Source organism: Selaginella moellendorffii, unplaced genomic scaffold (genome assembly GCF_000143415.4).
Source record: "Selaginella moellendorffii unplaced genomic scaffold, v1.0 SELMOscaffold_62, whole genome shotgun sequence".
NCBI lineage: Eukaryota > Viridiplantae > Streptophyta > Lycopodiopsida > Selaginellales > Selaginellaceae > Selaginella > Selaginella moellendorffii.
In genome coordinates this window covers 9,530-21,905 of record NW_003314323.1, presented here as the reverse complement: position 1 = coordinate 21,905, position 12,376 = coordinate 9,530, and the positions used below count along the sequence as shown (strand labels likewise).

Below are 12,376 nucleotides of genomic sequence, written 5' to 3'. Positions count from 1 at the left end.
GAATGCAACATGGACTTCTACGTGGGATCTGAGAGTAACTACCATAATATTGAGCATGAGCTACAGGATGCTGAATCATGGGATGCCAATATTGATCCGAACTGCCAGATCCAAGACTATGGCAGCTAGATTGGAAATGCTTGCATATCATAAGATTTGGTTTGCTATTGAGACTAATAAACAGCTCACCTATTTTTATCTCTTAGCAGCAGGAATTCTATAATTAAAATTCATTGTTCTGATTCTGAAATCAGCATTGGTCTTTCGCAAAAAAGAAAGAGAAGCAGCAGGTTGGTGATTTTTAGACAATTACAATTCTTCCTGTGAGGTTTGGCAGCCGTGTGGCGATCTGGAGGAGTTCAGCAAAACAGATCATCGAAACTGCTTATAAACTACTGAATGAATATCGTCCACCTCAAGACCTTTTGGTTTCTCATCGAGGATTCTAAAAATATATGTAAATTGCCGTTCGATTGACCTGCTTAATAAGTTAATAAGCTACTTAGCGAGCCAAGTCCGAGACCGAGATGGAGATTTGCAATCCCGAGCTCTCGCTGCTGCTCACCAGGAGCGATGAATCCTGTGCAGCGGGTCTCTCCAGCTGAGGGAACGCCAACACATCCATGGCACCCTCGAGCATCTTCACCACCACAGACATCGTTGGTCGCTGCAAAGGATCCTCCTGTGCACACCATAGCCCGATCCGGATGATGTTCTCGAAGCCACTCAAGGATAAACCACCACCGTCCTCGGCTTTGACCAGCCGATCGTCCACCAAGTCCATGGCGTTTCCACTGTCGAGCTTGTTGAAAGCAGTCTGGGCGAGGAACCCAACGTCCATCTGTGAGTCCGAGGGATACTCCACGGCCTTCATGCAGCAGACGAGCTCCAGGAGGACGATCCCAAAGCTATAGACGTCCGTCTTGTCCGTCACACGAGAGTGGAGCCACTCGGGAGCCATGTATCCCACCGTACCCCGCATGACTGTCACGACATGAGTTTTGTCCTTGTCAATGAGCTTGGAGAATCCAAAGTCGGCGATTTTGGCATTCATCTTCTCGTCCAGGAGGATGTTCTGGGGCTTGATGTCTAGATGGAGTACCTTCTCGCGGCATCCATCGTGGAGATACGCAAGCCCTCGAGCGACGTCGAGCGCGATGGAAAGCCTGGTTGCCCAGGGCAGATACTTGTCCTTGGCAAAAATCCATCTATCCAGCGAGCCATTGGCGAGGAACTCGTAGATGAGTAAGTTGTGGCGAGAATGCAGGCAAAATCCAACCAGCTTGACGAGATTGAGGTGATGGATGCTGCCAATCGACATCACCTCCGCTTTAAATTGCTTGTCCCCCTGCCGCGATCCACCGCCAATCCTCTTGACCGCCACAATCTCTCCGCTGGGCAGCGTCCCCTTGAACACAGTCCCAAACCCTCCCTCTCCCACCTTGCTCTGGAATCCCTTGGTCGCTCGATACAACTCTTGGTACCTGATTTGCCGCGGGGCATCCGTGAGATCCCCCAGATGGAGCTTGTTCTTGGCGGCATTGGACCGTCTCACGACCTTCCACCACAAAATGCCTAAGAGCGCCAAGGCAACGAGCGCTCCACTAGAAACCAGTGCAATGAAAAGAGTGCGTTTTTTCGAATCCTCGCCCTTCCACTTCCAAGTGACTTGCAACACATTATCAAAATACGTCTGCCCCAGCGCTTCCCACACACCTCTCGTCCCTCCCAGCGATCTGGGCGTGCACGGCTCGTAGTATCCAGTCAATGGGCTACACCCGATCGTTGATGCACAAATGTCCACCACCGTCGCCGTGACGCTCATCCCATTCTCTGCCGTGATCACAATCTCTTTGAAGCACGAGGATCCACTGGCAAACCATCCGGTGGCCATGTTTGCCAGGAGCTCCGAGTTCTTGTAAGGCGTGGACCGATTGCATGCCGTGGGGATTCCCTCCAGCTCGGTGTAGTAGAGAGCCGCGAAGTTGAGAGACTGCTCTTTAGGCGAGCAATTGAAGAACTGGTAGGTGTTGTTGTCGACGCAGTACTCGGGATCGTGGGCGGTGGCATTCGAGTAGATGAAGCTCTGGGCGGGCTCGCAGCCGGGAATTGGGCAGGAAAGGGTGCTAGCTCCTGGATCGCCATCGCAGGTCTTGCTAACAGGATTGCAAACGAGGCCGCCAGAACAATCGCGCCTAGAGTCGCATCTCGTGCCGCAAGAGGAGGAGAAATGCTGCGCGGTGGCGCTGACGAGTGAGATCATCGCGAGCGCGAAGAAAGTGCTGCTGCGATGATCCATGGCTGGAATTGCAAACGTGTCGCGGGTAAACTGGTTTAAAAGCTCTAGAAAAAGTCTGAAGTCTTTTGCCGTCTCAAGTGGAGCTAGACCCAGGCAGGCCTGCTAGTGTCCTGCCAGGGCAGAAAAACCTTGACACTGACCTGCAGCCAGCTGCCAAACTTTCAATTTGTGGGCCGAAGAGACACTTCCATGATGCCCAAGAAGAGTGGTATTTACTGAACTATGGAGGTGTCGATTCTCATGTGCTTCATGATCGTGCTATGTAGCACCAGGAGCTTCCACTCGCAAGCCCAACAACAGGTATGTTCTTCGTTAAGCGACTGCCCGAATGGATCTCTTTGTTTCCCGGAGCCCATGCTCAGCGGCAACCGTTCACTCCGCAATTCATCCTGCTACCTATCGAGCAATCAATCCGAGCCATATCTCAGCGATTCCGAAACTTGCAAGCCCACCTCCATAGTCAATTTCAATGCCACCATCGCTCCAGACTGCCCGAATTGCTGCGTCCCAGGCCTGGCTTACAGGACTTTCATCTGCTCTGCAAATTTACAAGGGACCAACAATGCCGTCCTCTATGTCACAAGCTTCAACCTCTCAAATCCGGGGTCTCTCAGGCCGTGCACATCCTCGCAATGGAATATGGAACCCATGGCAGCGCTCGCCACTGGATGGTATACCCAAGACCGAAGCTTGTGCTCGAAAAACATCCAAGTTTTAGCTCCAAACGGACGGACTGCGGTCGCTAGAATGGTGGCTGAATGCTACTCCCCAGCCGGGTGTCTCAGGGATCATTCGTTCACGGAGCCCTGTGCTCCAAACGCTGTGGCTGCGAACGAGCAAGTGTGGAGGCAGCTTGGGTATGATCCAGGCATTGGAATCTTGAGAAATATCACCTGGAATGTCATTGATAGTAATCTTCCACAGTCCATTCGAAGCAAAAAGAATTATGAGGGAGTGATCGCTGGGGTAGCAAGCGCTGTGGCCGGGGTGGTACTTAGCGTCGTAATCTTTGTAGCAACCAGGAAGTGGAGAAGATCTCGGAGGAGGCGCATGGAAAAGCAAGCGCTCATCGAAGGAATGAGGCTCGATGAGATACTTCCGCACCAGTTTAGCTATCACGACTTGAAGATGGCAACTAGAAACTTTGATCCCGAGCTCACGCTTGGAGCTGGAGGATTTGGATCCGTCTTCAAAGGAGAGCTTGCGGATGGGAGCCTCGTTGCTGTGAAGAAGATGGACGTAGAGATCCAAGGCTCGTCGAAAGGACACTCGCAGTTCAAGGCCGAGGTAATGTCCATTGGCAGCATTCACCACTTCAACCTGGTAAAGCTCCGGGGATTTTGCATCCAGGGACCAGCTGCATTGCTTGTCTACGAGTTCATGCCCAATGGATCACTGGACAAGTGGATCTTCACCAAGAACGATGATGACAAAGGTGGCGGATCAGCAAATCTGCTGTTAAACTGGAATCAGAGGCACTCAATCGCGATAGATGTTGCTCGAGGACTCACATACCTCCATGAAGGATGCCGGGAGCAAGTTCTTCACCTGGATATCAAACCTCAAAACATCCTCCTGGACGAGAACTTACGAGCCAGAATCTCCGACTTTGGCCTGAGCAAGCTTGCCGAGCGGGGAAAGAGCCAAGTGGTGACTGTCATGCGAGGAACTCCCGGATACATGGCACCTGAGTGGCTCCACACCAAAGTCACGGACAAGACCGACGTTTACAGCTTTGGAATTGTGCTGCTCGAGCTCGTCAGCTCCAAGCGCACCATCCAGTTCCATCCTCCATCCTCCTCTTCCTCCTCTTCCTCCTCACAACCGCGCTTCCTAGGCGAAACCGCGCTGAGCATGTTTCACAGTGGCAACATCGTCGAGCTTATTGACGACAAGCTCCTGGACAATGATCTCGCCAGCACTAGCAGTGGCTTGGAGCTCAAGGATGCTGAGAGGTACGTGAAAATCGGACTGTGGTGCATCCAACTCGAGGCAGAAATCCGGCCCTCTATGAGAAACGTCCTGGATATGCTCGAAGGTAACATAGACGTTCTTGACTTGCCACCACCTTCAAGTGATGGTAGCTCCAGAAGCTTCAGCTTGCAACTACCTGGATCCTACTTCAGCTCCACTCGTCTGTGACGTTACCCTCCAGTTCTCACAGTGAGACCATGATCATCAAGACTGAGATAGAGTCTCGCAAGTGTTGACGTTATATTGACAGGGGGGAGTCACCTTCTTCCAAGTTTTTCTCTCCGACGCGAATTTGGCCAGCAATGACTAATTAAAAACCTATGATCCAAATCTCCTGAGTTGAGCATGGTATACCATGGTCAAGTCACTGGAAAAGCTGCTTGTGCCACTGCCACAGCATGCCTCAGTAAGAGAAATAAAAGAAATGAAAGTACGAAGTGCCTGGTTACCTTCTCAATGAGCAACCGTTATTTGAGGATCCATGTAGTTAGTTGATCTTTGACGTTCCCAGCGCCACGGTTTTGAGATCTTCTTTGACGGAGGACAGATCCAAGGTCATCTTCGCTTTGAACCAACTTCTTTTCCAACCTGGAATTTACATGAATAGTCAGTATCATAAAAGTAGAAACGTAAAAATCATCTACTTACTGGAGGCCTTTTAGCTGGAGGTTTGCCCTTTTAAACTTTCCCCAAGTCTGTTGCAAGTTTCTCACACAGTGTCTGCCAATAGCAAAGCGTCAGCCTCAAACAAACCATAAAGAAAAACGGACCTTTAACTCTGCAATCTTTGACTCCAATCTTTCCATCTGAGCACTATGGCCCTTGGATACTGTCCGTTACATGGAAGTGCGACCTGTCAACAAAGTGCTAACCAAACAGAATGTTATCTTACCTCCTTATTTGCTCAGGAGTATTCTGCAGTTTTCTTGTTAAGAGTTGCACCAAGCGTCTCCTTCAACTGTAACAAGTAATTTGTCAGATCATTTTGGCCTTGACAAAGTAAAAGTCACATATGTCTTCAAAGTATATGATGCATTATATGTTCAAAACACCTTCACTGTTAGACCTTGCATGCACTTCTTCAGATAATAACTTGCTTGTACAAAAACTCAACAACTTTTCTGCCTATATCTTCCTTCAATGCTTTTACTTTGGCCCACTTGGTCACATAGTCAGTATAAATTAGCACATACTTGCAATGAGTATGCTTGCTTGCTGGAAAAGGCCTGATAAAATCAATTCCCCTTTTCTCAAATGGCAATACTAGCAAAAGTGGCTGCAATGGCATTATATCTCTTCTTGATGGTTTCTTAGTCTTTTAACATGGATCACAACCTCTCATATACTTTGAAATATCCTGGTGCATAGTCGGCCACTAATATTCTGTCCTTTTTACCAACTCCATTGTAACTTCCTCACAAAAATGTCTTCCAAAAGGTGAGTCATGATATGCAAAAATAACCTCAGGTACCTTATGAGCTAACACACATTGCTGCAACACTTCATCATTTCCCATATGGTATAGTTGCCTAACAATCAAAGTGAAGCACTGAGATTGAAGAAGTAACTGCTTATTCTCTTTACTAGAAAAATCTAAAGGATACTTGCCACTTAACAAGAATTGTGCCACCTCATGGTACCACTCAGGTATTGCTTCAACTTGGAAAACCTCTACATCCACTTCCTCCTCGCTAACTACTTGAAAAAGTTGAGCATCTGGAAGCTCATCATCCACTCCAGTAATTCCATCCATAGTAGAAGCTAGCAACCTTGAAAGATGATCAAGCATTTTATGACTTCGTCCAGGCTTCAACACAATCTTGAACTGAAATTCCTATAAAATTAGAGGAAAACATTGGTTTGTCCCAAACTAACATTTTTTCATTTTTCAAAATTTGATTTAATCTATATTTCCAAGTAAATTTGATCAATAAAATACAAATATAAATATAGATCCGAACACTATCTCAAACTTTGCAATTGCAAAGTTTGCTTGATGGATATGATAGTCAACCTTAAGATCTTGGTTTAGTTCTTGCATAAAAATGTAATAAATGTGCTTGCAGGTTAAATATACCTTTCCTCTATTCTCCCTTTGTGTAAAATTTGGATAGGTATAGGATGGATTTTCATAGATTCTGATAGTGTAGCTCGTACCCTTTGACGACTTAGTCACAACAACAAATTCCTTAGCCACAACACTGATGTAATTTATCTTTGTGATTATGCATTTCAACGCCTTTGCTAGTTTGATCTTCTCTTGTGCACCTTTTGAAATGGAAGATATATATTGTACAGCCTTCCCATTTCTAGCTAGTCATGTATGCTGGTCTATTGTTGACATTGGTGGCATAACAGTATCAATAAGAACATTTGAGGAAGTCTTCAATTTGAAACCAGCTCTCTCTAAACTTTCAATCTCTTCTTTCAAAAGATTGTAGCTTCGCTCAACTGGCCACTCCTCTAGCACAGAATTTGGCTTTGAGATAATTGAGTTGTGGATCCGGTTTGTATGAGTAACATCAGTCCCACAACAGTAAATCCAACTTGACTGATAGCCCTTTACCCCTAGATCTCAACAGCCCCAAAAACATGGTACTGCTGAAGAACTTGAACCTGAGCACACAAATGCAAGACACTGGCCTCGACTCCTAATCATTCCAAAGCAACATGCATTACTTTTGGTATTGACTCTTCAAATTGCCCAGTTGATATGAAAAATTGGCTCACGAGTAATAATCTTCTCAACCTTTAGCACTGGATTTACTTGTGTAACAATTGGCACCTCCTCCACTCCATGTTCTTTAGTTTTTCTCCGGTGTTGTGGAACAGAATGGTAGTCAAACTCTGGACAGTGAAAGCTAGAAGGAGTGATGTTGGGCCCATCAAATGTCTGTCGATGCTTCAAACGCATTGTCCTCATGCCCCCAAGTGGTTCATAACTTGATTCCATAAGAGTTCCAATAACAACTTCCCCCACCATCTTAGACCCTATTGCTGGTGTTTTCCTTCTACCAACCCGCTCTCGAAGCTTGTTTAAGTTTGGACTTGTACCAGCAAACCTTGCTTCCTGTGCAGCCAAAGCTTTTGATGATTGCTCAAGAGATCTAGTGAGGTCGGAGAGTGTAGCTTTATAGAGGGACACTTTTCCTTTCCCTGATTTGGAAGCTCTCTGTAAGGAACCAACTCCCCGAGGTGTCGTAAGGTAAAGGATCCCCAAAAGCATGACCGAAATGACAAAGAGTTCATCGGATGGGACTGAGTCTGAGATCGAGTCCAAGACTGACTTTGAGACTGAGTTCATGATAGAGTCCGGAATTGAGTCCGAGGCCGACTCGGAGACCGAGTTCGAGACCAAGTTTGAGACAGAGTCCGAGATCTGAGATCGGGTCCGAGACCGAGATCTGAGATCGGGTCCGAGACCGAGTTTGAGATTGAGTCCAAAGTCGAGTCCGAGATCAGGTCCGAGATCGAGTCTAAGATCGAGTCCAAGACCGAATCCGAAGTCGGGTCCTAGATTGAGTCTAAGATCGAGTCCGAGACTGAGTCCGAGTACTAATATAGGTCAAGCCAAAGCTTGCGCTCCTAGGGGGGGGGCTACAGGGGGTTCCAAAAGTATAGTAGGGATAGTAAGGTTCAAGAACCAATTTTGAAGGAACTCTATAGTGGTGCTTCCAAACTGACTTGAGGTTGAGACTAGGGCCAAAAGGCCTTGGGTGGGAGTGAGCATGGACTTGGGTGGTGCCAAAGGGGCCACCCTAGGAAGTGCTCAAGAGCAGCTCCCACTCCCAAAAGGGAAACCGACTGCGGTGCTCCTGGCTCATATGGAGTGGTGCCCCATTTGAGTACCTTGCAACTCATTGGTCTTTGCCCTTCTTAGGGGCTTGGGCTTTCCTTTCAGGATGGAAGAGGGGGGGTAGAGGTACCCATACTGGGCCATTATGCCACAGTGTTTCGCCCTGGCATCCCAAAGCAAGTGTTGCACCCAAGACTTGGGATTTAGAGGGTCTCATGATCAAGTCTTGTGGTACAAAGGGATGTTAAGAACCTGGAGGCTTGGTGTGCTTGGCTGCTTGTGCCTGCGGGGAGTGTAGCCGAACTGTAAGTCCAGTCTAAACCAGGGAGGGGGATTGGGAGAGATTTAGGAATCTGTGGATGGATGGCTAACACTCTGTTGCTCGTGCAGTAAGTAGCTGAAACCAAGTAGGACCAAGTAGGAGCTGGTACTGTAGGCGGGAACCTTGGCGAGGGAACTTAGCAAAAGCCAAGGCAGTGTTGGACGGATAGACAAGGTAAGTTGGCAAATTGGAAATGAAAAATTTGTGGCTTACAATTTGGTATTAGAGCCTTTTCCTCAGTTCTAGCGAAGGATAGAGGCGGATTGCTGGGAGATGGCGAAGGCAGGGCGGAAACGAACCAAGGCGGAGACAGAACCTCTTCCAGAGCTGGAGCCTCCGGTTGAACAAGAGGCTATGGATGAGGAATCCTTGCATGAGGAGGACTTCAGTGAGGAAATTTCCAAACAGGATTTTGGTGGTGAGGTTCGGTCGTCCAAGGCGCGATTGGACATTCTAGAAGGACAATTGGCACAGACCAATGCCCTGCTAGAGACTCTCATACGCAACCTAAAGTGTGACGAGAAGCAAAAGAAAAGGCAAAAGACTGCAGATGTTGGTAGCGCAGAAGGTGCGGATCATTCGACAGGGACTGAGGCAAAACCAAACAAAGTCGAACAGACCGAAGTGGAATCAGTCCCTCAGGCATTTCCCAAGTATAAACCAAAGCCCCCACCAGTCTTCAAGGGAGTGAACGACTATAAGGTGGTGGAGGATTGGTTTTATGATATGGAGGACTACTTCCGAGCGTTGCAGTTACCGAGCTCAGAGAAGGTCCCATGTGCAAAACCATACTTAGCAAATAATGCCAAGTCTTGGTGGAGAATGATAGAGGCCAACAAAGGACCGGTGGCCACTTGGGAAATGATGAAGGCGAGGATCCGTGCGACTTACATTCCTCCAAATGCTACTCTGCATCTAAGAGATGAGCTGAGTAGGCTGAAGCAAACCAGAACCATTCAGGAGTCTGTGAATGGGTTTATAGCAAAAAGGATACTTGTCACGGATATGGGGGATATGGATGCGTTCCATGCCTTCATATCAGGCTTGCAAACTTGGGCTCTCAGTGAGGTGATGTGTTGAAACCCGACCAACTACAAAGAAGTGTTGGATGCGGCCATCAAGGTGCATTTCAATGATAACCTGCGAAAGGGGAACACGACGGGGTTGAGGTCCACATTTAGCAAAGGGGCCAAACCAAGGGGAACATATAGCAAAGGGAAATTCAAAAAGGGTTTTTCTAAGAATGAGTCTTCGGGGTTCCGGAAAGGCAAATCTGGTGGCCAACAAGCAAGTACGTGGGGGAGTCAAGAAAAAAGAGACAAAGCCACAGATAAGAAGGTCAAGTCGGTTAGCAGCACGTGTGCTACAATTGTGGAGAAGCGAGACACTTTTCGAAGGAATGTCCCTACCCGAAGAAGGCCAGAGCCAATATGGCCATTAAGTCAAATGAAATCCAAAATGAGGTATGTGATCCAGTCTCTAGCTCAAAGTTACTCATTACACGAGCAACTTTGGTATAGAGTCGTTCGCGACATCTACTAGCCCTTCGAGGGAAGCTCGGAGGTAGTTTTGTTAAGATCCTTATTGACACAGGTGCTTCGGATAATTTTGTGGCTGTAGACATAGTTTGGTAAACTAGACTAATGGTGCAGCGGCTAGGCGAACCAAGGACTATAGAGTTTGTTCAAGGTAGCCAAAGCACCGATGAGGTATTTTAACAAGCGAAAGTCGAAGTAAGGATTTGAAAAGTAGACATGGATTTCACCGTGTTGGACATGGCGGGATTTAATGTGATCTTCGGGATGGATTGGTTTAATCAGTTCGTGGTAGCCCTGTATGGACAAGGTAGGAACCTTGTGGTACTAGCGAATGCCCAAGGAAGAAGATCCAGGGTGGAGGCCCAAGATCTAAAGGTAGGGCAATGCAAGGCCAAAGATTCATGCTTAAACCTGGTGTCCACGAGAGGACAACTCACTAAAGGAACCAAGGTAGCATTTTTGTGCTTACTCTCGGTGAAGAGTGACAAAAAAATGGGAACAGAAGAAGTACCTTTAGTGATCCAGTGGGTGTTGGATCAATTCCAAGATACCATGCCGGAGGAGCTACCAGCGGGGTTGCCCCCCACACGACCGATAGAACATAAGATTGAGCTGGTCAAGGGTGCTGAGGCGGTGGTTTTTCCCCCCTATTGTTTGAACGAAAAGGAACTCAAGAAGTTCAAGCGCCAACTAGAGGAGTTGGTGGACAAAGGGTATGTTAGGTTGACAAGTTGCTATATAGGGTGTCGGTGTTATTTGTGAAAAAGAAAGATGGATCTATGCACATATGCATAGACTAACGATTGCTTAACAAGTATACAAAGAAGAACAAGTACCCTTCCAAGGATTGAGGACCTGTTCGATAGGTTGGGAAAGGCAAAATACTTTTTAAGGATTGACCTAAGGTCAGGATACTACCAAATCAGGGTAGCAAAGGAAGATGTCGAGAAGACAACCTGTCAAACAAGGTATGGGAGCTTTGAGTTTCTGGTGATGCCCTTCAGGCTATGCAATGTGCCAGCAACATTTTCAGTGTTGATGAACCACATCTTTGTACCTTATTTGGATCACTTTGTGGTCGTCTATATTGACGACATCTTGATCTATAGCAAAACGCTAGAGGAGCATGCCAAACACTTGACAAAGGTGTTTGAGAAACTAAGGGAACACCAGCTGTATGCTAAAGAGAGCAAATGTGACTTTGCTTAACAAGAGGTAAAGTTTCTCGGGCATGTGGTGGGCAAGAATAGGCTCAAGGTGGACCCTAAGAAGGTCCAAGCAATCCAGAATTGGGAGTGACTATCAAATGTACACGAGTTAAGAGCATTCTTGGGGCTATGCAACTACTACCGAAAGTTTATTAGACACTATTCGAGAGTAGCCCTACCCTTAACGGACCAAATGGGAAAAGGGAAGATGGTATGGATAGCAGAATGTGATGCGGCATTTGTCCACCTCAAAAGGAAGTTGAGGAAGGCTCTCGTGTTAGCGTTACCAGACTTTGGTAAAGACTTTGAGGTAGAAACGGATGCTTCAGACTTTGCGTTGGGTGCAGTTTTGAAGCAAGACAACCATCCAGTAGTGTTCTTCTTGAAGAAGTTGGACAAGGCTCAACGAAAGTGGCCTACCCACAAGAAGGAATTGTTTGCGGTGGTCAAGGCGCTCAAGGAGTGGCGACACTACCTTGGGAGACACTTCAAGGTTTACACGGACAATATGGCAACAAAACAGTTGTCACAACCTGACCTGAGAGGGAAACAGGGTCGGTGGGCCAATGCGTTGGCTGAGTTTGATTGCGAGATTTTGTACAAGCCTGGGAAGAGCAACATCGTGGTAGATGCGCTAAGTCAAAAAGCGAGCTTGAAGTTAGTAATATCCAGCACGACAACAACCTTTTGGGATGATGTGCGGACAGCATATGAGAATGATGGTCTAGCACAAAAAGTGTTGCTGAGGAATCTAGAGGCACGGGAAGCTCACCAAAGAGGTGAGCTACCAACGGAAGAGAAAACAGACTATATGGAACACAACAGACTCATTTATTACAAGCAAACGAGGGTGTATGTTCCAAAAGGGGAACTAAGGAAGGTAGCCTTAGAAAAGTGTCATGATGGACCTCTTGCGGGACACAGCAGAGTGCCCAAGACGATGGGCTTACTTAAGAGGAAATATCACTGGCCAGATATGGCTAAAGACGTCCAAGACTATGTAAAAGACATGTCCAACATGTCAGCAGGTCAAAGTCATGACTAAGGCTAGTGGGGGCTTGTTACAAAGCATCCCAATTCCAGATCATCTGTGGAAATGTCTCACGATGAACTTCATCACGGGACTCCCCCCAAGTGAGGGGTTTGATGCGATATTCGTGGTGGTGGACTGATTTTCGAAGATGGCACATTTCATACCCACTACAACGAAAGTGAATGCGGAAGGTGTGGCAAAGCTGT

The 12,376-nt window shown here is 47.2% G+C and overlaps 2 protein-coding genes across 2 annotated transcripts; one reads left to right on the top strand and one right to left on the bottom strand.

Moving 5' to 3' along the window:
* Nucleotides 1–275: 275 nt before the first annotated feature.
* Nucleotides 276–2,316, bottom strand: LOC112351528 (G-type lectin S-receptor-like serine/threonine-protein kinase SD2-5). Its single transcript, XM_024689581.1, has one exon. It carries the CDS (start codon nucleotides 2,297–2,299, stop codon nucleotides 503–505), a length of 1,797 nt encoding a protein of 598 aa, XP_024545349.1. The 5' UTR covers nucleotides 2,300–2,316; the 3' UTR covers nucleotides 276–502.
* Nucleotides 2,317–2,485: 169 nt separating this feature from the next.
* Nucleotides 2,486–4,710, top strand: LOC112351458 (probable receptor-like protein kinase At5g20050). Its single transcript, XM_024689403.1, has 2 exons — nucleotides 2,486–3,586; nucleotides 3,650–4,710. The coding sequence occupies exons 1-2, from the start codon at nucleotides 2,522–2,524 to the stop codon at nucleotides 4,439–4,441; spliced, it is 1,857 nt and encodes a 618-aa protein (XP_024545171.1). The 5' UTR covers nucleotides 2,486–2,521; the 3' UTR covers nucleotides 4,442–4,710.
* Nucleotides 4,711–12,376: the final 7,666 nt, after the last annotated feature.